The sequence below is a fragment of the Pocillopora verrucosa genome, chromosome 8 (genome assembly GCF_036669915.1).
Source record: "Pocillopora verrucosa isolate sample1 chromosome 8, ASM3666991v2, whole genome shotgun sequence".
Taxonomy (NCBI): domain Eukaryota; kingdom Metazoa; phylum Cnidaria; class Anthozoa; order Scleractinia; family Pocilloporidae; genus Pocillopora; species Pocillopora verrucosa.
In genome coordinates, this window is record NC_089319.1 from 1,786,239 (window position 1) to 1,814,230 (window position 27,992).

Genomic DNA, 27,992 nt, shown 5'->3' on the forward strand with positions numbered 1-27,992 from the left:
TGTATGTATTAGTTGAGCATCGAGGAAAGTTTCAGTTCCAATTAGATTTCCCCATACTCACATTTGGCTTCTATACTTTTAGTGATGTTAGCAGTGAGCCTTTGAGGTAGCTCTCTTTGTTGGAATTTTGCCATTTTTTGCCTAAATCCCAGCTTGCTCAATCTAAGAAATCAGATATGATCTGAAATCTAGGGTTTTGTAAGCTGATTGAGGAAGTTCAGCTTCGACTCAACTGGATACCTGCTAAGTTTGTTTTCAATGTGAAAGAGTTTCCCGTAAAGTGATCAGAGTCCAGTCCACTGAACTTTTAACTGTGACGTCATAAACTAGTTTTCTACAGTGTTTGTCTTTTTGTGCACTTGTAAACATGGCTACCATCCGTGAACAAGGTTACACCTTGGAATTAGTTAGTTTACCAGAGACTTCTACGTGGCTGTAGGTTTTCACTAGCAATGTAGCCTTCTGCAATGACAGACCTTTGCAAAAAATTTGGACTTGATGTCGATAAGGCAATAAATCAGCTTCTTGACTACAGAAACTCTTCGACTAAGCAGGTAGGTTTGTTTGCAAACAGTAAAGCTTTCTTTGAGAAAAATTGCAGAAGGTTAAACCAGTGCGGCTCATAGAATTGATTTGGATAGCTCATCAAAACATCACAAGGAATTCTTCTCGATACAGCTTTCGTTTCATTCACCAATTATTTTATACCTGCCAACAAAACTTTTGAGTAAAAATTAAAATTTGCCCATAAAGTTCAGTTTGAGTCAAAATTCATAGCATTTGCTCATTGACCTGCGAAAGGCGGGTCGCTTTCAAATGTAAATTTTTCCAATAGCGCATAGAAAGGAAAAGCAGAATTTTTTATTTGCATCAATAAAATATGAATTAGCATTACGAAGGTCTACACATTTTAGTCTCACAAGTTCAGATTTGTCCTCAGTTACTACAAAACTGCTCTTTGTTATAGGGTACATGCGTGTGTATCTACTTTACTTTACAAAACTAAGCGACAGTGATGTTTTGTTGACCAAAATAAACCACTGTTATTATCTTTTCTTTCGTGCAGCTTCAAAAAATGCGACCATTTGTCATAAAATATGAAACCGACCAGTTATTAACTTATGTGGTATTAACCAACATCAAGCTTTTTTAAAATTTTAGTTACTATATTTTTGACGATACCAAAAATAAAGTACAAAATGACAACGATAATAATCATAGCAACAATGAACAAAAATTGTATATGCAGATTTTAGTCAACCCCAAGGATTAAATTTGGTTGTCAATTCAGAAATTGAATTTTAATGTCAGCATGAATTCATCCGGCTTCCATTAACGAGAGTGTTGTTGTTTATAACGACAAAGGAAATTTGAAACCGGGTGAATATTTTGGTTACATTTCTCCTCAGATGTTATTCAATCACAAATGCTCTCAGTTTACAATTGATTTTAGTTGCTTTTAGATAAAGGACTAAATAAATGCAACAAACTCAATGGGAATGAAAGTGCAAGTTAATACTAACAGTAACTTTTTCACTTAACTTTCTGCTTCTTTAATAAATAGCTTATGCAGTAATCACACAGCTCTGTTTAAAAAAGAAAAATCCTTATTGTGTACACAAAAACTAAGAAAAAACTGGTTTGAATTGGTAAACTTTGCCTTAGTGAATGTGACAGTGCTGTGGTGTAATCATTGGAAAACAAATGTTATCACTTTGGTTTTTGTTTGATGAAGGAGGTATATTTGAGAGGGAGCCTTAAAGAGAAGATTTATTGGAGCATGTACAGTATTTAAAATATCACTTCCTTGGTTTATGAATAAAGTGATAAATGCAATCACATGGTTGATTGGTTCAATCCCTTTGTATCCTAGTGTTGTTTTGTCATTAATATCATCTACTGCTCTCATGGCCTATTTGCAGATGGAAGTTGTTTCCTTGCCATGTTTTAACAGTACTGATTATAATGATTGACTGGTCCAAAACAGGTTCAGCTTCCTGAGGGAACCATCCGATTATTATGCCAGGTTTCCAGAGAAGTTTTCATGCAAGAGGGTGTGCTTCTAGAACTAGGTGCTCCAATGAATATTTTTGGTGATATCCATGGACAGTATGAAGATCTTCTGAGGCATTTTGACAATCTAGGTTACCCTCCAGACATTGCCTGCCTATTTATGGGAGACTATGTGGACAGGTATGGCTTAAACATCATTAGTTATTTTAATTACCAACTTTTTAGCATTTTTGTTGAGCAATCAGCACCATCTCTCTCGGAGAGAGTAATTATAAACAAAAAGGCCAGTAAGAGGTTGTATTTTTTAGTGCAACTAAAGAGAGCTAGGGTTCCCTTACAAGACCTAGTACTTTTCTACACATCATGTGTAAGATCTGTAACAGAGTACGCGATACCTGTCTTCTATAATGCGCTTCCGCAATATCTGAAGAATGAGCTTTTACGTATTGAGAAACGGTCAATTTCCATTATAACTGCGGGTGATTGCGCGGTTGCTCAAGATTTAGGAATACGACCCATCTTAGAACATTACGAATTTCTATGTCAGAAGCTTTTTAAAGGTATCTTAGACAACCCTAGCCACAAGTTAAAGGCGCTTCTTCCACCCATACATAACCCAGCTATAACTTCAAAAATAAGCGCCAATTTAATATGCCACGCCTTCGCACTTCGAGAACGATGAACACTTTTATATTTGCTATGGCAAGGAGGTTTAATGGCTAGATTTTTATCGATACGATATCCTTTATTTTTGTTACGGCACGCGTGATAATTATAGTAATAATAATGATAATGATAATGTAGATACTTTTAATTAATTTAAATTTATTTTAATTAGTTTACATTTATAGCTAATGTATTTTATTTAATTTACTATTATGTTATTATATTGTAAATTGCTGGTATAATAAGACGTGTAATTAGGTTTTTGAATTTTAAATTTTAAATTTCTTGGATTGTAAAAATGTGTAATTCAGCCCTCGGGCTGCAAATGCATTTGAGATTAAACTATCTATCTATCTATCTATCTATTTTCCTTTATCCAAATTGTCACCTATGCTGATCTGCACTAAAAGCAAGCAAATGTTTTCTATTGAGTGTTTTTAAGGTAGAACTAAGTTTCTACAGCTGTTTCAAATCATGTAGTTGTTATCTCTTGCATGATTATAATTTCCAGTGATGTCATCTGTCTATCGCATGCTGAATTAATTTACTAGCAAAATTAATATTATAATCTTTAACAGCTGAAATACATCCAGATTGTTTACTGTTCTCTGACTGGAATCACATAATGAGATATCAGGACATGTAAGCAAACCACAAAACATTACTGCCGATGGTTAACATTTCTCAGGTGTGTTTCCCCGGATTTCCTGCGGAATGTACCATCACATTCAATAAATTCTTCAGGTGTCCACTTTTCTCTGAGTTCCACATTCGCTTCCACATTCAGGTGTTGAAAACTTTGGCTTTTAATAATTTGTGTTTCTCAGGGGAAGGAAGTCCTTAGAAACAATATGTTTACTACTTGCTTACAAAATCAAGTATCCTGATAAAATGTACTTGCTGCGAGGAAATCATGAGTCTGCTTCCATTAACAGGTGAATTTACTTAATTTGCAGATTAGTGAATATTACAGATAAAAACAAACAAACAAATCACATAAAGTCAGGGAAGCATTTTGGCCTGAGATGTTTAGCACTGCTGTTTTTGTTATTGGTAGTCCTCTCTGTTGTAACTGGAGAAAGAGGAAAATTTCTTCTCCTTTTGTGGGCAGGGGGAGAGGGGTAGACTGCAGAATCTCTGACTTCCTTTACATTTCACTCCTGTTTTCCTTCCTCTTATTGCACAACATTGCAGATTGACCATTCTACCTTGATAATGTTACTTCTACCTCTAATCTTCCCCTTTGGACATGTTTCCCTGCTGCAGGTGTTACAATAAAAGAACATAGGCATGATATGCATACAAGAGTTTAATTTTTAGGCCTGGTGGGTTGAGGTGGGACACTGTGTACTGTAACTCAGTGATGTTTTCTCTTGTCAGGCAATGCCCTCTCTCCCCCATTTTGAAGAGACCAAACAACAGTTGTAAGGGAAGCTGGGCTTACATTCATTCCTCTGTCTGAGATTATTGAACATTGTCCGTTTACTTTTAGTTGCCCTAGGAATATCATCCCATGTAATTTTAATGCAAAATGCAAACAGAAACTCTTTTTCATCTTCAACAGACCCTATATTGTAATCTTCATTCTCTAAATAAGTGAAGATACATTGAACAAAAGAGAAAAATATCTTATTTTAAAGGCTTTCACTTGGGCATAATAATGTGAGCTCTTTATTTGGTTGTTGCCTTTCTGGATTTTTCCCCCTGTGTGTGAAATGCATGATTAAGTGCAGGTTGTTTACAAGGAAGTGACAAGTGATGGGATACAGTTTAAGGAAGCTTAAGGAAAATTTGATTGGTAGAAATTAAAAAAAGAAAGTGTTGTTTGTGTTTCATTTAGTGGATTGAATTTGTTTTTCCTCGTAGAATTTATGGTTTCTATGATGAATGTAAAAGAAGATACAACATAAAACTTTGGAAAACATTCACAGACTGTTTCAATTGTCTACCAATTGGTAAATGCTTTGTTATATTTAAGGTATTTTTATTGTTAATTTAAGATTAAAAACTACAGTTCTGTTTTCTAGGTAAAGCACAATTAGCAAAATGCTCCTATTTTAGAGACAGTAATTTGGTAACATTTTCATCAGTTTACAAATAAATAGCCAAACCAATCAAACTGCTGAGAATGGTGTCCATTTAATTTATATAATTATAAAAAATGCTTACTTCAACATTCACAAACGTTTTAACTGTACTTGAACTCTTTTTAGCTGCAGTTGTAGAGAGTACCATCTTTTGTTCTCATGGAGGCCTTTCTCCAGATTTACATGACTTTGATCAGGTTGGTCCATAGCGGCTTTAATTTCAATTGTAATTGTAAAGCATTCCCTTAAATAAAGATATTAAGCCATCAGTAATTGACTCAATTACGGTTATAATTGCTCCACTTGTGATGAGGTTAAAAAAAATGTGTTGAAACCATGAGAATCAAATTGACTCCGTGTGCTGAAGAAACGTCTGAATTTGGACTACCTTATGTCTTTACTCATCTGATGCATTTGCTCGTTTGTCGGCAAATTTTGTACTAGTACCGTAGGCACTTCAGAATTTCAAGCGTTTAATTCCTGTATCGTGTGGACGTTTCTGAGCAATCTTGGTAATCATAAAAACTATTCCTCTGTCAGTGGATTATTTAGTGAAACAGTCATGACAGTAGTTATTGTTGATCTTCAGTTGCGCTCTCTAGAGCGGCCCATGGATGTTCCTGACGATGGACTTGTGTGTGATTTACTTTGGTCCGACCCAGATGAGGTACAGAATTGAATGAATTTGCATGAATTTTTATTTCGGGTCATGTTGATGTACACCAATTGACATCCAATCTTCTTTTGGGAGTGGTGTACAGGATATATATTTATTTCCTGCTAAATTATTGCGTCGGTCGTATGATTAATGTGGGTTAGGTGTGACATCTAGAGAGTAACACCAAACTTTGTCGATGCAAACGTAAAGGGTCTGAAACTGGTTTGAAAAAGCGAGGAAATACAGAAGAAACAAACATTTCTCATGAAAGTTTCCTAATGGAAAAAAAAAACCTTTTCAGGAGTCATACTCATTTCGTAAATTTTCAATTTTAACGCACTAAAAGGTGTATTTGTGTGGTTACCCAAGTTCAAATAAAGGTTGTCTTTATAAATAATGAACAGAACTTAATACCTTGCAAGGTTAATTATTCATGTGCATTTGGTACCTATAATTGAAAACAATTTTAACAGTTTCCATCGCTAGAAAAGGTGGTGTGTTCTGCGCACTTGCAACAGGCTGTATGTTTATCAGCTGTTATCATTGTACTGTTTATTTTCCCGGCCGCATAATCGGTAATGCAATATTGAGCTTCAGGAACGGTTGTTATTTGTATTAAATGTTGTTCTCCATCCAATTACGTATCGTTGATACCCTATGTTTATTTATGGTCATTCTCACGAGATTCTTTCTCCCAAATATTTATTCCTAGGACATTACTGGTTGGGGCGAAAACGACCGCGGTGTATCGTGGACGTTTGGTGGTGATGTTGTCCGATCATTTCTCGAGAAGCACGACTTAAGCTTAGTAGCACGTGCTCATCAGGTACACAATAAGACATTTTTTTTGCCCAACTCCCCTCGGACTTTTCAGAGCGTAGGTATCTCCGTTTTCGAAGCATAGAGCAGTTTTCAAATGAGTGTCAAAAGGAATCCGAGATTTTATGGGTTCTTTTTCCCCACGCTCTGTGATTGGTCAGAATACTCGCGCCACCCTATCAACCAGTCAGATGCAGTGCTTAAAACAAATCTTTACCTAATTCACGATGTTTTCCCGCGCTCACTGATTTTTAATTGGCTCCGAGTATTATTTCCCTTTGTGTGACTGGCCGTAGTGATTACTTTGGTTTGTGTGCCACGGCACTCGCTCTAAGAGAGCGAAGATGAACCCTCCCCTCCCTCCGGAAGTAGAGTGAGTGACAGGCTTAGTTTAGGTTAGGCTGTTACTAAGAGGTTCAATTCACTTGATATTTAAGACTAAGAAAGTATTTTGTTTGTTCCCTTACGAAAGTTGTCCACGTTAGCGAGGCAAACGTTGGCTGAGCTTCTGCAGCTCATTCGTGGTGATAATTGTTTGTGGCTTTCTCTGTCTTCTTTTACAGGTTGTTGAAGACGGTTACAGATTTTTCGAGAAGAGAAAGGTAGCCAAACCCGAACGTTTATTGCATGTAAAAGAACGTTGTGAGATCTATAATATTCTTGCATGGTGCCGATGATACTGTTACCCTCACAGTGAAATTGTACGAGGTTGATGGACATTTTTTCTATGGTAACTTATCCCAAATAAGTGTCAACACCAAGTTTTCTATACCAACGTAAACAGTGAACAATGTTTCGTCGGCACTTACTGAAGGAAGTTGCATGTGTAAATGTAGTTGTAGATTGGATGTAAACCTGAGACGAAAAAGCTTTGTCCACTGTTATTTCACTTCATGAGCGTTGTCTGGAATGACAGGCAATTTCATTTCATATTTATTGTCCTTAATTTCCAGCTTGTTACTCTGTTCAGTGCTCCAAATTACTGCGGTGAGTTTGACAATGCTGGTGGCGTTTTGGTGGTCAACAAGAACTTGATGTGTTCTCTAAGTATTCTAAAGGTAAGTTGCAAGTTTTAGCGTTTTTTATTTTTCAATCCCATGCAATCGTCCTCATCCTTTTCAATGGAGTAATGCTCGTGGCTTAAAAATTGTCTTCTACTAATTTTGATGTGGTCTTGTTTCAGCCCGGCAGCCTAACGAATAAAATCAAAGACACGCCTTCTCAGAAGAAAAGTGGGCGCCTTAATCGTTCTTCTAATCGGATTCAAGTTCAATAGTTCTTGTAATTTGGACATTTCAGCACATTTGATGGCAAGCATATTTATGGAGAGAACTTTTTGAATTGAAAGAGCTTCCTTTTGTATTGATGGTCCTTTTTTATGTTATTTATTGAGCTAACTGCCAGAAGGTTATAAAAACATATATTTGTAGATCAAATAAAGCTTTTCATAGCATTTTTTGTACACAGTGGAAATGCGTCATCTTTTTGGAGTATGCACTGTACTATTTTACCTCCGCTATTGTTACAAGTTGCGGAATTTGTTAAAGGACGATCTCATGGCGCGATTGAACAACCGCTTGTGAAATTAAAGGTGGTGGCAAAGAACGAGTTTCCTTACGAATAACAAATTTTCCACCAAATTTTTTCCAAATTGAAGTAAGCTTTTTCCAAGATGGAACAGAATCTCTCTGCATTGGTGTTCCATATTGGTGTGGAACTTGTTCAAATCAGAGCAAGCCTTCGTAATTGGAGCAAGCCTTACTAAATTGAAGCGGAATCTTTCCCAACTGGAGCAAATCTTTTCAGATTAGAAAGAGTCTTAACAAACTGAAGTTTGAGTATACAAAACCATTGAGTTTTCATTGGAATGCAACCACTTGTTCTCGCTCATTATGTCAATTTCAGGCTTTGATTCTTGGTGTCCTTCCAACCAAGTACTTAAAGCTCTTTTGTTAATGTGTGGAGGTGAATGCGGTAGATTCTGTTTGAAAACTCTTCGAAAAGCGGAGACAGTTGTCACATCAACCACTGACCCAACCACTAATATTGAATAGTTAATGGAAGCTCTATGTTACCGCCACTGTCAGCCTGGTGGTTCTGTGATATGTTTTGCTCAATACATGCAGCTTGTGGAACGGCTTGGTCACCCATTGTCCTATTTGGGGGTGCCTGTGCAACACGTCGGAATCGACGACAACACAACATGCGCGAAAGAAATGCGATGTAATTACGACGATACTGTGGGTTCATGACTCCATAAACAACTGGGTTTGTACAGCTATGGAGCCTTGTAAATATATCTGCAACAAACCAGAGCTCCTCATAGGAAACATTTCTGAAATCAAACAGCATCCAAGCGACTTGATTTGGTAATAACAATACCGAGAACGTCAACACAATAGCCGCTACGGTTTTCAGTATTATCACACTCTCTCTTGTACTGTCTTCTCCAGGGATTTTTCTGTTAGTAAATAAATTGCTGTTTCTCGCCAACACCAGTCGATTTCTCATAAAAAGCCATATTCGTAAGTAGCAAATTGCTGTAATCAGCAGCGGTAAGATATACTGTGCTGTGAGGAGTGAGACGGTGTATGCCTGGCGATGAGCAAGGGAAGGCCAATCTTCACAGTTTCCATTTTCTGTTATTTTATTGACGATGATAAGTGGAATAACCAAAATAAAAGCAGCTAGCCACACGAGTGACACCCATATCTTTGCAGCTCTTCGTTTAAGCTTTTGTCTCCACGGCTTTGTAACAATATGGCACCGATGAATCGCCATGGATGTGATAGTGAAAAGCCCTGCATTATACCCGGTTGTAACAACAGTCAAATGTATTCTGCAGTTAAATACATCAGCCTTGTGACCAAAACGACGTAAAATGGCTACAGGCGAATCAAAACACAGCAAAACTAGATCTGCAATGGCCAGACTTGTAACAAATGTTCCATGAATTGTCGTCCTGGCGTTTCTCTTGTGAACTATAATCAGTACAAAGATATTTCCTGTAAGTCCCACGATAAAGATAGTGACCTCAAGGGCAAGTTGGAACCCCCATTTTGTGTTCTCCATTTCAAACATGAATAACTGAGTCTAAGAAGTTAAGTTCTGTCTTCGCCTTTGATCACTTATCGCTTGGTAAGTACTTGTGAGTTTCAATAACTCGGCGAAAGCTTCGTTTGTATCAACAAAGCTTTACTTTCTTCCAGCTGTTATCTTCGAGTTCCTTGATTGACCGCTTCCTAAATTTACACAATGATGTATTTGTCTTTGTTTATCGATGATGGCTCGATGAAAAGTTTTTTCCCGACAAGTGTTGACTGACCATGTTACTCTCTTAATGATACTGTTAATTAAACTAGTACTCTTTTTGTATTTTTCCGTTTATATTTTTCACTAACTATGCCGATTCATCAATAATTCAGAATAATTTCCAAGAGCCTCACTAGCCTCCGGAAAATTTTGGCAATACCCTGGACAAATGTTTCAGATCGTGAAATATGATTGGTCAGTCAACTCACTTAATAGGCAGCTGTAAGGTAACAAGTTCTCCGTACAACCCGCTATTCTTTCTATAATGGCATATTCCATTTTCTTTACCTGCCGTGTCGTTTAATGTCATCTATTGATGCTCGCGCACATCGAGCCTCAGTAATTCATGAAATCTTTCGACTTGTTGAATCCTGTAACAAAAATTCTTCATAAAGGAGTTTTGTTCAAGGTTGTTATTTTAACTACTGGTACATTATATAAAAATGTAGGCGTTGAATTAAGCACAGCGATCAATATTCATGTATTTTACATGTTTCTAAATTAGGTTATGTCGCTAAGACGTAAAGCTGTCCTGTGGAACTGGTTCCGATAACGTATAACAATGAGCGTTAAAAAATGGAATCTCCTTACGTTCAGTCTTGGACTCATGTTAAAGTACTTTGAACCGTGAGCTTGATTAATAGTTTAAATATAATATAACATGTTACAAGAGTCAATGATTAACACACCCTCCAACACAAGGACCTGTTGCTATGGAGATATCTTTCCGGTTAGGAGCAATTGCGCGCTTTCAAAAGCTAAACTGATGGGTGCACTCATTAAATGACTTTAAAAAGAAGTTGTACAAAGGGCAAACCCGAATTACGGCCTTTGGAAAACATTTCATCCCAATTTAAAACGCTAGGAGTCATAATTATGATGAGGGTCTTAGTAATTCACGCTAACACGTCGACGGTAGTATGATTAAAAAAAGGACGAAGATAAATGATAAATTCATAATTTTTTTCCTCTAAAACGCCACCAATGCCATGAGTGGTCTCCTACAACAAGATGATAATTATTGAAGCGCTTGTTATTCATGTTACTGGCGAGTTAAGTAACCATGACATGACGTCATAACAAATGTATTTACGTCCTTCCTATCCTTACCACAATTAATACAACTCGCGCAACTTGCATTTTCAAATTAAATTTAAGTGAATTTTCCTGTCATTGCCTGCTAGGGAGTGCACTCAGCTGTGCGTTTATTACGCTATGAAACCCTGCATGATCAAAATTCACGTGATAGGCGTGCCGTCGCGACAAAGAAATGTTCCGAAGAGAACATTCGTTCGCGGCATATATGGAATCGTTGTCTTACCCGTTGAATCACTGTCGCGTCGTGACTTGGATTTTCGTCGATATACAAATTTCCTCCTCATTAGCATTTTATAAGTTCTTGCAGGAGCCCATTATAAGCTCCTGGTTCTTAGCGTAAAGTGTTACAAGTTTGAGTCACTCAATTTCAATGTAGCCATCACCCAATTTTTCGTTGATATTTTGGAAATAATCTGCGATAAATCGTCTCGGTTATTCAAGAATAAGTACGTTTGATTAGTGCTAAGGAATCCTAAGCAAAGTTTAGAACGAAAACCTCAGTAACCATTTAAATCAGTAAAACAGATATATTATCAGGGAAAGCTACATGGACTAAAATGTATTAGGTTTTGTTTGATTTTTGAGCATTCGCGGTAAAACCGAATAGAGGGGGTAAGTTTCTGAGGAAACTATGGTGCTGTGTCGGTGGGAGAGTATAACAAGATCATTTTGGTTTTTAAAACCGTAAATTGACTTCCGTAAAGAGTTTAAAAGCTGAGGTTTCGAACGTTAGCCCTTCGTCAGAGCGAAAAGGCCCACAAAAAATTTGAAAATGTTGGTTTTATCGACTGAGTTGATAATGTAAATTGGCCACTGTATAGAGTTTCAAAGCTGACGTTTCGAGCGTTAGTCCTTCTTCTCTCGCTCTGACGAAGTGCCAACCCTCGAAAACTAAAATTTCCTCAAAAGGAGAATCTGCTTAGCTATAGCACCCCTTCTTGAATCAAAAGCATTAGCAAGCTCCCTTGGCGCTAACTCTAACGTTTACAGTAGAGCGCATAACCAGGAAGTTTAAGAAGGAACTATATTCCTTGAGTTGTTTCTCGAGATTATCCTTTTTGTATATAAAGTTGATGATGCTCCGCCTAGATCAGGTAATTTGTCTGGCAACCGAGGTTAATCACACGGGAATAACATAGAATAATATGAATTAATCAAGGGATATGGGAAACATTTTGCGTTAAAACGTATTTAGTTAAAAAGTTTGTGAGGGGGTTAATGTTTTTTGGTCAAACATGGCATGAGTAGCGCCCCTTAACAAATGTAATTTTTTTTAAAGAAAATCCTAAGTTCTTGAATCTAACACTGTTCCGTGTAACCACAGGCAAATTGCTCAGTCGTTTCCTTAATTATGCGGTGGCGTTTTCCGCTGGCGTAAGATCAAGGCTCCCAGATCGTCCGCAATCGCAAAACATCCACGATATCGTGCAAAACATGCACGATAAAAAGCTGGCGTAACTACGACGGTACTGTTTGTTCGTGACTCCGTACACAACTGGGTTTAGACAGCTATGCAGTCTTGTCAGTATATCTGCAACAAACCAAAGCTCTTCATAGGAAACATTTCTGAAATCCAACAGCATCCAAGCGACTTGATTTGGCAACAACAACACCAAAAACAAGAAAACAATTGCTGCTACGGTCTTTAGTATCGTTATTGTTTCTCTGGTGTTCTCTTCATTTAGAGCTGGACTTCTGTTCCTGGGATCGTTGTTTCCCGGCAATACAGGGCGCTGTTTCAAAAATACCAGTATTCGAAGATAACAAATTGCTGTTATGAGCAGTGGTAGCATGTACTGAAGTGTCATTAGCAAAGCAGTGTACGCCCGACGGACTGTGAGTGAGGACCACTGCTCTTCACATTTGCCATTTTCTGTTATTCTATTGACAACAATAAGTGGAATAACCAAAATAAAAGCAGCCAGCCACACAAGCGACACCCAAATTATTGAACCTCTCCGCTTCAGCTTCGGTTTCCACGGATTTGTTACAATATGGCACCGATGAATCGCCATAGAAGTGATAGTGAAGAGTCCTGCATTGTATCCGGTTGTAACAACAGACGGATGTACTCTGCAGTTATACGTTTCGGACTCGAGACTGAACCGGCGTAAAATAGAAACAGGTGAATCAAAACACAGCAAAACCAGATCTGCAATAGCCAGACTTGTAACAAAAATCCCATGTACTGTCATCCTGGCGTTCCTCTTGTGAACGATAATAAGCACAAAGATATTTCCCAAAAAGCCTATAACGAAAATTGTCACTTCTGTTAAAAGCTCGACCCACCAGCGGCTAGAGGCGTTTCCGTGAATCATTCCTGTGCGAGCTTGTAATCTATGGGTTTATCTTGTCTTCTCTACCGCCAGTGACAAATGCCTCCACCGTGAAACAAATAATAACCTGTGAAGAAATCAGTTTCGTGAACGCGATTGAGCAAAATTAATCAATAAAATCAAATAATCTCGAGTTTCAAAGCTTCAAGTACGGTTCTAAAATTGAATTTTAGTGAACTGATAGCACCATTGATGACTTCATAGCGAAGCGAAGATCTTTAAAAAAATACATCTCTGTACAATAGTCTGCGGGTCCATTTAGTGTGTGCTTCGGCAAAGAATCTTTAATTTATTGATTTGTCATATCTTTTTTTAGAGCCATTTATCCTTACTTCAATGCAAATATGTCTAGCCTTTCAGTCCTTAATTGTTTCACAGTTTCTTTTTGGTCGTTTTCCGGTTGCCAATTTATCACTGAAGTTTTAATTTCTTTTTCAGTCCTTCCTGCTGTTACTAAAATTTCACTGCCAGTTCAGAATATTTCAGCTAAATCTATTTGCACCTTTCGAGTGCGCGCTATAGGTCAAGTTTTCAAAACCACACTTAAACTTACGATAAGCTTTAGTCCTTAAGCTCTAAAATGACGCTTCGAATTAATTCTGTCAACCAGACTTAAGCCCTTCTCTGGTTCATGAATTTGCCACAGCAGCTAAGCCTGAGAAGGAAATAAAGATCACTTAAGAACTTGTCACGGTGCCTTGATGCAGAGATAAACCATGACAGCCAAATCTCATCTCTTTTTCTACCGACGAATCACTGGGCAAACAAATATAGAAAGTGGCAAATTGAGTCTTTGATAGGCAATATTCCTCAGTGTAAGGACTTATTGTTAGAATAAAACTCACACAGATTATGATTGAATAAGGTATTTTTACAGAACACGGAAAGTGCACTGTGTATTGCGGAAGCTTTTAATGTAATTGACTCGACAATACCCTTTCTATATTTGATTAATTTAAATACAAATCCTGGAGCAAAGGTGTAATTAATCGTCTTCATATGACTTGACCTATTCAAGACACGAAAAAAACTTGGGTACTGGCGACATGAATTTGCAAGATGCACAAAGTACATAAAGGACGGTGTACTTTGAACTTTGAGCGAAGAAAATTTTGATCAAAAAACTTTTCACAATTTAAGGTGTTCAATTTTCCTCCAATTATCGCCTTCTAGATGGCTGTCTCAGAACTTCTATCCAAAGGAATTTTTATCATGATTTTACCTACTGCAGTTCTTCTTAAATAATCTTGGTCTAGTGTTGCCGGGAAAATTAAAAGTTCGCCTCGCCTTTTTAATTTCGTTTAAATTTGGGAATCAATTTCGCAGATAAATCTATCATGACGCCTTCTACTTCAGATAAATGAATATTTCATGCCTATGACAAATCGAGTTCTGGTGCTCTAATTGGGTTTGTGAAAAAAGATTTAACCTTTTCTTTTCCTCAAAATTACGAAATCATTTTAAATAGATACTCCGTCTTGACTTTTTACACTACCGGCTGTCACATCACGCAGAACTCGGTCAATTCTAATTACATTTATTTAAATTTGTCCCTAAGGCTAAGATAGTAATTCAGCATCCCCAATATGAAAACAAAGTGCCAAAGCCCTGTTGCTGAGGGCGATATCTTTCATACAAGTTTTTCCTTTAAGTTTTGGTAATTTCTCTCAATTCGTTGAACATAGAAAAAGAGGCTGCAACATCTCAAAATATACAGAAATCCAATTAAAATCCCAACAAAAATTGAAACCGTAGATGTGTTCTGAAAAAGACGTGATTCTTTTTTTTTCAGATTTAAATTAAAAAGGGGGAAGAAAAATCCTGAATGTTCGAGAATATACAGCTTTCCTCTAAGCGCACCACGCATTTAGCTTTAATATTCATAACCCTACGTGCTTTCTTAATTTTGTATTGCTTTAGCGTTTAATAAAATTATCATTCGGCCAAATTGCCGATGAATGTACGCAAAAAATTATTCATTATTCTATCCAGTTCGTCCCTGAACTTTTCCAAATATTTTCGTTCAGAAAATGCCTAGGTTTTTTCTAACACCATGAAATTTCGGAAGAGGGTATCGATTTTTCAATAGGTTGTGGAACTCTTAATAATCACTTTAATTGATACGCTGATAACTAGATTCTAATCGTAATAGCCGGTGATTCAAAATTAATACCAGCCTCTTGGAAACAAAATAAATATTCAGCATGCTAGCAATTCAAAGAAGGTTGCTTCCGTTAACGAACTGAAATACAACGCGAAGTAGATCTTCTTTCACCCATTCAGGAGAACTCATTCTTTTGTTTTATAGCTAATGGTAAATTTAATTTCAATCAGTGTGAAATAAGCTGCATTAATCAACCATCGGTGAAATTTCCTTATTGTTCTTAGAATTCGTGAAGATTTCAATTTCTGTTACAAATACTGCAGCTGTCCAACCCCTCAATTTTGAAAATTCGAAATCACTTCACCAAAATGAACGCTAGTGATCCAGGGTTAAGCAAAACTTGAAAGCATCAAACATGCCAAAAAATTGTGGGTGGTAGTTTTTTTTGGAAAAATGTAATATCATCAAACCAAATTACATTTTGAAGAAAAACCTTTTAGAGAGTCAAAACTCCAGGGGGTTTGAGAAGGCTTCATCTACTTTTCTATCCAGTTCAATTTAAAACTCTTGTGACCTTGTATCTCCCATGAAGTGATTGTAATACTTGCTTCTATGCACTGTAAATGTCCTTGAAAATTACTCAAGGGAATTTGGTAATACATAAAGACACCAACCTGTGACTGTTGTATCATATGCCTATTCTCTGGTGTTAAAAGAGGCCACACCTCAATCACTTCATAACCTCTCAGGGTAGGAGAGGTAACCCTTTACACCCTTACATCAGTATGCATATTCATCATACCATTCTGTGTATGTTGATTGTAAGGTGCTGACAAGGAAAATTTGTTAACAATCAGGAGCTACTTTAGTAGGCGATCGTGTCCTTCATTCTTGTGACTTTAATGTGTGATTCAGGGCTGATATTGTAAGGAGAAATTAGATGTTAGTCACTCTTACAGGGCCAAAGGGTTAACAAAACTTTAAAACAGTTTTACAAATTACAGTGATATCACTGAATACTACAAAGTATTGCTATATCTTACTTCCTCTCAAGTAATAGCTTTTGCCAAGCTCAAAGAGGAGCATTTGCTTTTGTATTTGTTTTTCTGGTGGGGGAAACATCTATTTGTTTGAAGGTTGCACAACTCTTATTTGAGAAGAGCTTAGCTTTTGTTCATAAAAATCCATATCCCTTACACACTGAAGGCACCGATTAAATACCTTATTTTCTAAGGTTAACATATTGTCTCATTTTTATTTTTGTTGTTATATTTCATTGTCTCAACAATATTTCTCCCCTAACTATACTGGATCTACCAGCACACTGGAGAATCATTTAAATAAGCAATATTTCTTTTGAAAGATGTTTAGTAACATGCAGCAAGTTTTCGAGTGGAGGGGGGGGCTATTTTTGGCTCTGTTATTTTTGTTAAACAACTTTTTGTTTAATTTAAAAGAGTGGGGGGGCTACAGTCCCCCAGCCCCTCCTCCTGCATGGTTCCTGCATAGTACTATTACAGTTTTTAGACACTGATGACGAATCATATTGTAATACTATATACATTGATTAGTCGCATGATCCATCTTTCCACCCATCAAGCCATCGCTCATCAACCTTTGAACAGTCAAATTCTTTTTTTCCAAGCCTCCTGTTTACTTCATTGTGCATATGGCACATCCACTGACAAAAACTGTATCTGTTGCTTGTGTCAGGGGGGTGAGTTTGTAACCTAAATAAAAAAAAAAAAAAAGAAAAAGAATAAAATAAATAAATAAAGATAAACAGTACACAATTTTCAGTAAAATGAAAAATCCAATGCTTGTATGGCTGCACTATGACAAATTTACCTTTCTCTAAGATGTGAAGCACAGTCTTCACAAGGATAAAATTTGGAAAATATTTTTACAAAACTAGCCATGTCATTTTGTTGTTGTTGGGAAGGATTGTCTGGATAATAAGCAGCCATTGTATGAAGAAAGTTCCATGTTGATCGGCCAAGCTCTTGCCTATCGAGGGGACACTCTACACTGGATTCATCCCGAGATGCTGAGTCATGGCTTTGAGATGAGTTCTTGTTATTACTCTGGTAAAAAAAAAATAATAAATAAATAAAAAAATTCAACTTGTAAGAAGAGATAATTTCATAATACTAGAAAGTGAAAATGGTAGAAAAGGAAATTTATAAGGAGAGAAGTTAAAAAGGAAAGGAAGACAGGGGAGGGGTGACAGGAAAGATATGGGGGGGGATGAAGAAGAGAGAGGAGTGTCTAGGGAAGAATGAAACCAGAAAGGATGTCAGGAGGAGGGGGGGGGGGAAACAAGAGGTTGTCATTCAACTCTACACTCTGACCACAAAGACCATAAGAGGCCTTAAAACAACAAGTTGGAGGTGTTATACTACTGCATTTAGCTCGAGTAGCACGGAAAGGGAAAAACACTGATCAATGTAGTCAGGCATCTTAGCAGGTGTCTTAACAGTGTCTCATTGATAGTTACGATTATGCTTGACTGAATATTAGCTGTTCACTATCCCTGGAAAGGTTAATGAGCAACCGACGGCTATTTGAGTGGAGCCGTAATTTCTTACCAAAATCGAAAGTCACCTATACCGGTAGCTATGCATGCGCTCGCATAATACTGTGGAAACGCTTTTGGTGATTTGAAATAGCTTCTGATGAGAATTGGGTTAAAAACTAAAATTAAGGGATTACTCTAGATTTCTGAGAAGAACTAAACCTAAAATTTGGGACAAACGAATAAAATTTGTGCATGTGTAATGATGATGTAACCCGGGTGATGTAACATATTTCTCCTTCACATGATGATGATGTTCTTCTTTCAAATATGTTATAGCTCTGATTCTTTTGATTTTGTAATGATCTAAAGACCTTACCATAGTACTTTTGTTTCTATTCCCTTGATTCATCCATGACTTGAAATCTCTACATGCACGACAGGGCTTTTTACGATGCAGAGGAGACATGTCTTCGTCTGCCATCTTGACGGGGAATAATCAATACGTCATGTAAGAGCACATGACACAGCACTAACGAACAATTTGTGCGCCCGCGTTCCTTAGTACTGGGCAAACGGTAACAAAGGGCGGCTCCGACAGATCTTTGAGTTAGCTTTATGCCTTCCAATAATCATTATCCTTATTTTCTTCTTGGGGTTTACCTAACGCTATTAAAACCCACAAAATGTTAGGCTTTCAGTCGTATCACCGCGGTCTCTTGGTATCTCGTTGCTCCACGACCTTGTTTACGTGAAGCTAACGAAGTAAGTAACCAACATGTCACAGCCTTCATCCACAAATGCCCTTTTATCCTTCTTTTCTCGAGAGTTAAGCCGACTTTTACACGCATGCCATTGTGGACGTTAGCCGACGTCAATTTCTCAGATTTGCATGACGACGCTATTTACGTACATCACGGTAATTGCGTAGTTTCACTTTCTACGGATAAATTATACGCGTGTGTGCACGTTATGTATCGGTAGCAAAAGTGGGGCCAAGATATATAGATGTAAGTTATCTTCACACTCCCAAATTATATTTTAACCCTAGCCCAGTCGGATCTTCATTGTTGCGTAATTCCATCTACATGCGTCAGCGGCCATTTGTTTTTGATCTTCCTCACCTGAACAAAGGAGAGAGTACCCACATTAAAGATATATTTCCGTAATTGATCTCTGCATAGTTCATCTTATCATATTTCGCTAAATGAACTAAATATGCAAAAGTGAGATTTATATAATGTAGATACGTGAGACGCGTCTGTGGAAAGAACGGGAGTAATTTTTGTCCAAAAATAATTCAAGGTGTTTCGTGCACCATTGCATTCTATTTTTCGCGCTTTAAACACTGCCGCACGATGATGTTTACGGCAGTGAAGCTCAGCCTTAAGTGTGTCTGAAAATTCTAAGAAATTTGATATATCACGGGCGACTCAATGTGGCAGCAATTTCTCCTCAGTAAAATATTAGTCAGTAATACACCTTCTCATAAAACTTCCGTCGTTTCTGCAATAACTTTTATGGTGAACTTAAAACTGTTGACATGGTAAATGATTCAATTGTTTCCCAACACTTAAACGCAGGATAAACTCGCCAATTTTTTTCTAGAATGAAATTGACACCCGGTAAGCATCATTTTTACCACTGCCTAAATAGAGCGGGCAGAAGTCACTTATTTGTATGAAAAATCTAATGATTAAAATATTTTAAAAGAGATTTGACGCAAACATTTGAATAATAACCGAGATAAACACTTTCCACATTACGAATTAAATAGACTTTCTATTGTCTGTACACCAGCAGCTGCTGCGACAGGCAGACGCAACAACCATTTAAGTTCGAAAGTGATATGCATCGGCAACCTAATTAAGGGATATTTTATAAATGGGCGGTCTGTGTACGTATACATAATTTCGATCTTCTTCTCGCTGGAGGATACGTAATAAAACGACAGCGTTTGTAAGTGAAAAAAGCAATACATGTATTTTTTTTCGCGCAAGCCGGTTTAACCAAATTAATTTACCCAAAATAAAGAGAATATTTAATTAATTTTAATTTTTTCACAAATATTCGTTTTGTGTGAATATGATTCACGCGCGACATTTTTGGCCGACTTCCTGCGGCAACCATTGTGAAGATTTACACAAACTAGCAACGAACTGAAAAGGCGGAAAAAAACTTTGGACTCACTATGTCTTAAAAGCCTGCATAACACAGTAAGAAGGTCAGCTTTCTCAAACATTGGAGATGCAAGGTTAGCTGTTGAGGAGTGTTTGGGTCTGGTGAATAGCTAAGATAACAGAAAAATCTTTGCGTTCTGTAATCTACATCTACTTGTTATCATATCTACACTTCCTTATTCACAAATAGTATCGTTACCTGACTTGTTTCGCTACTTATTTTGTGGGCGTAGAACACATTGTAGTAATGGTATACTCGTAAGTTTGTAAGCGTGGCTGCAGCACTGAAAACGTGACACTTGTACGGTGAATAAGTTCTGGGCAGAAACGATTCACAAAACGGACACATTGACCACGATTCTTTAAGCCTCGCAATGAAGAAGAACCTGCAATGGTGGACCGAGGTTGCAGTTATCATAACACTATTCATCATAGGGCTTGTAGGAAACATACTTGTTCTTATCATAGTTAACGAGAGAAACGCTAGGAAGACAATTCATGGAACATTTGTTACAAGTCTCGCCATTGCAGATTTGGTTTTGCTGTGTCTGGATTCGCCTGTTTCTATTTTGCAACACTTCAGCCTTACGTCTGAAAAACATACAGCTGCAGAGTACATCTGACTGTTGTTACAACCGGATACAATGCAGGACTTTTCACCATCACTGTCATGGCGATCTATCCGTGCCATGTTGTAACAAATCCTTGGAGGCCAAAGCTAAAACGAAGAGGTGCAGTAATATGGGTGTCCTTCGTGTGGCTGGCAGCTTTTATTTTTGTTATTCCACTCATTGTTGTTGGTAAAATAACAAAAGATGGCAAATGTAAAGAAGATTGGCCTTCCCTTGCTCATCGCCAGGCATACACCGTCTCACTCCTCACAGCACAGTATATTTTACCGCTGCTGATAATAGCAATTTGCTACATACGAATATGGCTTTTTATGAGAAATCGACCGGTGTTTCCGAGAAACAGCAATTATTCACTAACAGACGGATCCCGGGAGTAAAAATACAAGAGAGAGTGTGATAATACTGAAAACCGTAGCAGTAATTGTTGTTCTTGTTCTCGGTATTGTTGCTGCCAAATCAAGTCGCGTGGATGCTGTTGGATTTCAGAAATGTTTCCTATGAAGGGCTCTGGTTTGTTGCAGACATATTTTCAAGGCTCCATAGCTTTCTAAACCCAGTCGTTTATGGAGTGATGAATAAACAGTACCGTCGTAATTACGTCTCGTTTTTAACACGCGCCCTGTATTACGGTTCACGTGTCACGTGTCGCGCAGGCGCCAACATAGGATGAAAGATACATAGTTTATTCACTATCGCTCAGAAACTAAAAAATTGAATTTCACGCTTATTAAAAAAGACGATATCAATAGTAGCATTAAAAAGAAGTATCAGTGGTATAAAGCAGTTTTTATGGAAATATGTTTGTACATCTGTACGGTGATAAATAATATATTTCGATTAAATATAAAATTCTGACAAAATAATTTAGGCTTTAAGGGCATTAAAAGTGATAAAACTGTTAAGAAAGATTTCTGTCTTGAACACGGGCTTAAACTTCTGTTTGTTTCTAAAGTTCAAAGTACTTGTGCTACGAACAGGAAGAAGGTCATGGAGCTCACACTGAAGAAGTTATTGAATAATTTATAAAATAGTTCCTGACGGCGATCTGAAATTTATTTAAGTCTGATTCAGCCAATGCCTCATTCTATGAGCAAAAGGGAAAGATGATGCGAATTGCTCGCTTTTGTTCTCCTTCATTCTCGTTGGAAAGGTGCGTGGGGAGACAAGACATGCATACTCTGTGATCGGTCAAATACAAGTGCAGAAAAACTGCTCTAACTCACGGGTACCCAGACCAGATCGTTTAAGTTATGTCACATTAATGATTTATGCCACTGGGGAGTCACGCGTCTTTTGCACTCGTCTCACGTCACTGATGTCACCAAAAAGAGAAAAAGAAGAAACAAGAATCTAACAGCTGAGTGATCTCGTCATAGAGATAATATGCATTCACAGGGGCTATAATTCAAGGTGACAGAAACACACAAGCCTTTTTAAAATCCTGGAAAGAAAATAGCTGGCTATTTGCAGGATCAATTTATATCGGAAACAATAGCAGAAGTAAAAAGACTTTTTACAGAAGAAGTGCAGTTCTAAAGAAGTAGAGGTTAAGATTCATTTTGTAGACTACAAGCAGTCCGATCTTTTCGGCGAAGTCCGTCGCGCGAGGAAAAAAATCTGTGAAAAGAAAATGATTTTAGTGCGCCACGGAACTCTAGAAGTGAGGTACGCAGACATCAATCATTTTTTCCACTGATTATTTCCCTTTACTTGCGCGATGGACTTCGGCGAAAAGGAGAGACTGCTCGTTGTCTATTCCTGCTCAAACCTGATTGAAAACTTTGCACGACTTGTATATTATTTGTAACGATCACTCGAAGCTCTAATCTTTGACATAAGCACCATCATGGTATTAACTTGTTCATAATCCAAAAGCAATGCAATACCGTTCTCTAATCTATTTATTAGTGTGCGCTCGTCTGGCTCAGCAAATTTAGACAAGAATATATATGAGAACTTAATTGTCAACCTTCTTGTCTTATATCTTAAATGTACATAATGTTTGTTGAGTTAAATCTGGTTTCAATATGAGTTATTTCTTTAACTTTCCAAATAAAATTAACTCATTGATTCGTATATTTCAGTTACATCTGTTGATAAGGGCTAAATTTTGAAGATATTATTTTCAACCGAAGTGTTAACAAAAATCTAAATGAACGCAAATTGTAACTACGTTACAATCACTTTATATAAATATTCCTTAGAGTTCAATATTGAAGCCTTGATTTCCTGTTTCATAATAAAATGGCGCATCGGTGAAGAGGAGTGGGATTTATAATAAATTGTCTTAACGCCCGGATATGGATTGATTCTCTAAAATGGAAAAGCGGGGCTATACGACTCAATTAAATACAAAGGGCTCAGGAGTTCTCCGGTATAAACTGATGAATGATTCATTCATTTTTCTTTTCAATATCTTTTCATGAACTAATCTTACTTCGTTACAAAAGCTATTACCTTTCGCCTTAGTCTCCCTGCCGACAGGCATCTAATTTTTTCTTGGTTGACATTTTTTTAAAACAAGTGTGAAACAAGAGATTAAGGAATAACTTTAAAAAAATCGTGTTCCCGACTGCCTGACCTTTAAACGTTGTCCTTAGCTCGGTGAAACTCAAATTAGTCTCTTATATCTTAGTTTATTCCAATCATTTTACCCGACTCAGCGCTGTAAAGTCGAGTTCAAGTCCTCTTGAGGCCTATAAAAACTGTTTTTCGTAACATGATCAGTCTTTCTATAATTTTTTTGATAAAAATCAAAGCCTATTGTAACTTATTACGTATGGTTAATGAGACACCGTTCTTAAAATAGCTGCGCAGTATGACTTTGAATTAAATTTAGACTCTGGAATATGTCACTGGGAGGATACTTGTTTCAGGACGACTTCTCTTAGTTTATGAACTAAGTTTTACTCTTTCCCTTTAGATTTTTTCAGGTGAAAAAACCATCTTCAATTCTTCAAGAGCCTCACGGTTTCTTCCAGTGTATCCGAAATTCTAGGCGGGTCCTACAGTTGCAGTTCGCCACATCAAATATGGAGAAAGCAAAAGTACCTTGACACATCTCCTAAACTGTCTGCTCTGAAAACAGTAGATGATCGGATTAACAGCTGAGTTTAAAGTTGCTAGGACAACGGTTGTCGTGTGAACTATGTCGCCTTGAGAGTTTAACCCATAGAAACCAAGAACATAGGCAATGAGACAAGGAAGCCAACATACTGCGCAAACAACTGTCACGGTCAAGACCATTTTCGTGACACGCTTGCGTGACTTGATGACGGCGCGCTGTGATTGGTCTACCGGTTGCGAACTTGTGACCCAGAGTTTAAAACCACTCGACTGTAACGAAGCGTCATAACAGACAACGGTAAAATTCCGACTACAATGCGCCATCCAAGGCTATAAGCATTCAAATACCAACCAGAGGGCCAATCCTCGAGGCAAAAATCTAAATCCTCGTTGTATTTCACCAACACATATAGAGGAAGATCCAAAAGGATTGAAAACAGCCAACAGGCAGGTATGATGAATTTGAGTTTGGCCTTTGTGATACGTTTTTTTTCTCGTCGTGTGGGTACAACACCGCAAAATATCTTTCAACTGCAACAGCAATCAGTGATACCACCGAGACCACGCCCCGGTCCATAACAGGTTCCCTCCGGTTAGGAACTTGCAGAGGTCTTCCCCTGTGTGCCCCGTCGGTATTGTTACGTGTGAATTAGGATATACCGAGGGATCACAAATATAGCTACCACCATATCGGCGCAGGCGAGATTCACCAACAAATAATTCATGGCGCTTCTCATTAGCCGTTTTCGCCGGACAACAAGACAGACCAGAGAGTTACTGACAAGGCTGACTAGCACAAGAAAGCGAAAAGCCACACGAAGGCTGATTTCCGCCGCTTTCTGTGTCAGTGAAAGCGACAATGGTGTTTTTTGAAACCAATACTTTGCTGAGCAAATCCGATCTGAAAAATAACAAGAAAATGAATGGTTAATAATGTTTTTTTGCCTTAGTGTGCAGAATAGACATTCTAGCGCTAAGTAAATCATGGGGTTCTATGAAGTTTCTGTTTTATTGGGTCGTTTCATGGGATAGATTAACATCAAGAGAGCGAATAAGGCTCTCTTGTTAATAAACATTTTTTTCTGCTCTAGACGTGTTTTTTTCGAAAGGCATCACCTTAACAAAACCAAATAAGGATTAGCATGCGGAAACGTTACGTGTAAACTCAGGTTTCTGCAGCCATCCGCGTGTCTGATTTACCAAAAAAAATTTCAACACATAAACCAGTTAAAAAATTGGGATGATTTATTATTGTTTTACACGAACCTTAGAGCTCCTTTGCTCGAGAACAGTTTTCTCATGTTCAGTGAAAGTAATCACTGTTCCGCTTTTATACTTCAAGCATTTAGTATTTTTAAACAATACTCTTTTGTGTAATTATATTCGAGTTAGAGATTCCCTCTCCACCTCGTCAAACAGTCCCTGAACAACACGAAATGTTAAGTTGAGTCCGACCAGTTCCCGCAAAGAAGAGAAGCTTTTGAATCAGACTGCTGTAACATGTGTCTTAGCTCTGACGAAAAAGAAAAAGCCACCTTTAGAAAATTTGCACGGGTGGTCAATTCACATTGAGCTTTTTCTCCGGAAAGTAAAGCGCGGCTGGCTGCAAAAATTGACCTCATTTGCACATGCCTTAGTTTTGGCCGCTGTGTTGGTTTTAGACACCAATAGATATTTTTTACATTTTTGAAAGTAGTATGCTGAAGCTGTTTAACTACATGCTTCCTCTCAAAGTGGATCTCAATTTAACGTCAAGCTCCTTTAAGCATCACGCACGTTTTATTATAACAATCGACCAGCCTGCTTTTCTAGAACAAACAAATTCTTTGGCAAGAAATACCTTTAAATTTTGGTTACTCATTCTTGATCTGCTTACCTTTTGTAGAATGTGTAAAATGGATAAAATGTTCTGGTGGTAAACAGGGACTGTTGAACAGATCTGATTCCAAGCGAAACTGAGAAAGCGAATTGTCAAGATCATGTTCGCTTGAGAAAATTACAGAGGGACGTCAATAAGATTGAGTTCTATGCTTACCGATAGTGAACAGGCTGTCACTTCTTCACACTATTGGTGCTCAAATATTGATTAAATGCAGTGGCTATTAAAACGTCATGTTAAATACAGGCTCTTTTAATTGGTCCAGCAATGGACAAAGCTGGGGCGTAGCTGTTTTTTTCCAGCGTCTATGGTTTTTTAGGGGTAGAAAAATAAAAAAAAAAGCTTTCGGAGTTTGACACTAGAACAAAATAGAAGCTCAGTCTTAAGTGTGTCTGAAAATTCTAATAAATTTGATATATCACGGGCGACTCAAGTATTGCACCATTTTCAACCTCATTAATTTAAAAATCTTCATATGCAAACCATGAAACTTCCCGTCGTTTCTGCAGTAACTTTTATGAACTTAAAACTTCGGACATGGTAATAATTCAATTGTGTCCCAACACTTAGACGCTGTCATTTTCTTGAATGAAATGATACTCGGCAAGCAGCATCTATTACCACCGGCTAAATAGAGCAGGCAAAAGTCACTTTATTTTTTATAACAATCTAATTATTAAAACATTAAACAAGGGATATTGAAACGCAAACTTTTGATAGTAACCAAGATGAACACTTTCCACCTTACAAATTCTGACTTTCAACAATTGTCCATACATCCCCTCTTCTGCGACAGGCAAGACGCAAGACCCATTTAAGTTCAAAACTGATATGCATCGGCAACCTAATTAAGGGAGGTTTTATAAATGGGCAGTCTGTGTACGTATTTATAATACCAATCTTCGTCTCGCTGGAGGATACGTAGTAAAACGACAGCTTTTGTAAAGTGGGAAAAGCAATACAGGTAATTTTTTCGTCGCATGCCGGTTTAACCAAGATTAATTTACCCAAGATAAAACGACCAGTAATTAATTTGAAGTTTTTTTCGGCAAATATTCGTTGATGTGAATATTATTCACCCCCGCGCAACATTTTTGGCCGACTTCCCTGCGGAAGCCATTGTGAAGATTTTTAACCCAAACCGCAACGAACTGCAAAGGTGAAAAAAACTTTGACTCACTGTGTTTAAAGCCTGTATAACGCTGTTCAAACATTGTGGGTCCGGTTAATAGGCTTTGATAACCAAATATCCTTGTGTCTGTACTCTAACATCTACCAGTTATCATAGCTACACTGTCCTTATTCACAGATAGTTCATTAACTGACTTGTTTTGCAACTTATTTTGTGGGCGTAGAACACATTGTAGTAATGGTATACTCGTAGGTTTGTGAGCGTGGCTGCAGCACTGAAAACGTGACACATGTACTGTGAATAAGTTTTGGGCAGAAACGATTCACAAAACGGACGCATTGACCACGACTCTTTAAGCCCTGCCATGGAGAAGAACCTGCAATGGTGGACCGAGGTTGCAGTTATCATAACAGTATTCATCATAGGGCTTGTAGGAAACATATTTGTTCTTATCACAGTTCATCAGAGAAACGCTAGGAAGACAATTCATGGAACATTTGTTATAAGTCTGGCTATTGCAGATTTGGTTTTGCTGTGTTCGGATTCGCCTGTTTCTATTTTACAACACTTCAGCCTTACGTCTGAAACATACAGCTGCAGAGTACATCTGACTATTGTTACAACCGGATACAATGCAGGACTTTTCACCATCACATCCATGGCGATCTATCGGTGCCATGTTGTAACAAATCCTTGGAGGCCAAAGCTAAAACGAAGAGGTGCAGTAATATGGGTGTCCTTCGTGTGGCTGGCAGCTTTTATTTTCGTTATTCCACTCATTGTTGTTGGTAAAATAACAAAAGATGGCAAATGTAAAGAAGATTGGCCTTCCCTTGCTCATCGCCAGGCATACACCGTCTCACTCCTCACAGCACAGTATATTTTACGGCTGCTGATTACTGCAATTTGCTACATACGAATATGGCTTTTTATGAGAAATCGACCGGTGTTTCCGAGAAACAGCAATTTATTCACTAACAGACGGATCCCAGGAGAAGAAAATTCAAGAGAGAGTATGATAATACTGAAAACCGTGGCAGTAATTATGTTCTTGTTTTTGGTGTTGCTGTTGCCTAATCAAGTCGCGTGGATGCTGTTGGATTTCAGAAATGTTTCCTATGAAGAACTTTGGTTTGTTGCAGATATACTAACAAGACTCCATAGCTGTCTAAACCCAGTCGTCTATGGGGTGATGAATAAACAGTACCGTTGTAGTTACGTCACGTTTCTAGCACGCACCCTGTGCTACCGTCACGTGTCACGTGTCGCGCAGGCGCCAACATAGGATAAAAGATAAAGATGAAAGATACATAGTTTATTCACAATCGCTTTGCAACTAGAAATTGAATTACACGCTTATTACAAAAGATGATATCAATAGTAGCATTAAATAGAACTATCAGTGGTTTAAAGCAAGTTTTTTTACATCTGTTTTGGTTATAAATGAAATATGTCGATTAAATCTAAAATTCTATCAAAATAGATTTAGGCTTTA

At 37.6% G+C, this 27,992-nt stretch overlaps 5 protein-coding genes and 2 pseudogenes across 5 annotated transcripts; 3 read left to right on the forward strand and 4 right to left on the reverse strand.

The window, feature by feature from the left end:
- Window positions 1–85: 85 nt before the first annotated feature.
- On the forward strand, window positions 86–7,705 carry LOC131789999 (uncharacterized). Its single transcript, XM_059107178.2, has 10 exons — window positions 86–554; window positions 1,988–2,193; window positions 3,507–3,614; window positions 4,546–4,634; window positions 4,893–4,963; window positions 5,356–5,433; window positions 6,137–6,250; window positions 6,807–6,845; window positions 7,197–7,301; window positions 7,427–7,705. The coding sequence occupies exons 1-10, from the start codon at window positions 468–470 to the stop codon at window positions 7,517–7,519; spliced, it is 990 nt and encodes a 329-aa protein (XP_058963161.2). The 5' UTR covers window positions 86–467; the 3' UTR covers window positions 7,520–7,705.
- A 285-nt stretch (window positions 7,706–7,990) lies between these two features.
- On the reverse strand, window positions 7,991–9,354 carry LOC131791533 (neuropeptide FF receptor 1-like). Its single transcript, XM_059108876.2, has one exon. It carries the CDS (start codon window positions 9,322–9,324, stop codon window positions 8,284–8,286), a length of 1,041 nt encoding a protein of 346 aa, XP_058964859.2. The 5' UTR covers window positions 9,325–9,354; the 3' UTR covers window positions 7,991–8,283.
- Window positions 9,355–12,002: 2,648 nt separating this feature from the next.
- On the reverse strand, window positions 12,003–12,971 carry LOC131789151 (neuropeptide FF receptor 1-like). Its single transcript, XM_059106226.2, has one exon. It carries the CDS (start codon window positions 12,969–12,971, stop codon window positions 12,003–12,005), a length of 969 nt encoding a protein of 322 aa, XP_058962209.2.
- A 2,702-nt stretch (window positions 12,972–15,673) lies between these two features.
- On the reverse strand, window positions 15,674–18,131 carry LOC131790878 (FAD-linked sulfhydryl oxidase ALR-like). The gene is given in 3 exon segments (XM_059108131.2): window positions 15,674–16,823; window positions 16,942–17,177; window positions 17,988–18,131. Coding segments are annotated over 3 exon segments (543 nt in total). The 3' UTR covers window positions 15,674–16,660.
- Window positions 18,132–20,162: 2,031 nt separating this feature from the next.
- LOC131789158 (neuropeptide FF receptor 1-like) lies at window positions 20,163–21,090 on the forward strand (annotated as a pseudogene).
- Window positions 21,091–23,297: 2,207 nt separating this feature from the next.
- On the reverse strand, window positions 23,298–26,579 carry LOC131791524 (QRFP-like peptide receptor; annotated as a pseudogene).
- Window positions 26,580–26,861: 282 nt separating this feature from the next.
- On the forward strand, window positions 26,862–27,782 carry LOC131789184 (neuropeptide FF receptor 1-like). The gene has a single exon (XM_059106270.2). It carries the CDS (start codon window positions 26,862–26,864, stop codon window positions 27,780–27,782), a length of 921 nt encoding a protein of 306 aa, XP_058962253.2.
- Window positions 27,783–27,992: the final 210 nt, after the last annotated feature.

Excerpts from the sequence above, each read along its gene's own strand:
- LOC131789999 (XM_059107178.2), top strand. The coding sequence starts at position 468 with ATGACAGACCTTTGCAAAAAATTTGGACTTGATGTCGATAAGGCAATA. Across the intron at positions 4,635-4,892 it reads TTTCAATTGTCTACCAATTG|CTGCAGTTGTAGAGAGTACC; the intron begins GTAAATGCTTTG and ends AACTCTTTTTAG. Across the intron at positions 6,251-6,806 it reads TAGTAGCACGTGCTCATCAG|GTTGTTGAAGACGGTTACAG; the intron begins GTACACAATAAG and ends CTTCTTTTACAG.
- LOC131791533 (XM_059108876.2), bottom strand. The coding sequence starts at position 9,324 with ATGTTTGAAATGGAGAACACAAAATGGGGGTTCCAACTTGCCCTTGAG.
- LOC131789151 (XM_059106226.2), bottom strand. The coding sequence starts at position 12,971 with ATGATTCACGGAAACGCCTCTAGCCGCTGGTGGGTCGAGCTTTTAACA.
- LOC131789184 (XM_059106270.2), top strand. The coding sequence starts at position 26,862 with ATGGAGAAGAACCTGCAATGGTGGACCGAGGTTGCAGTTATCATAACA.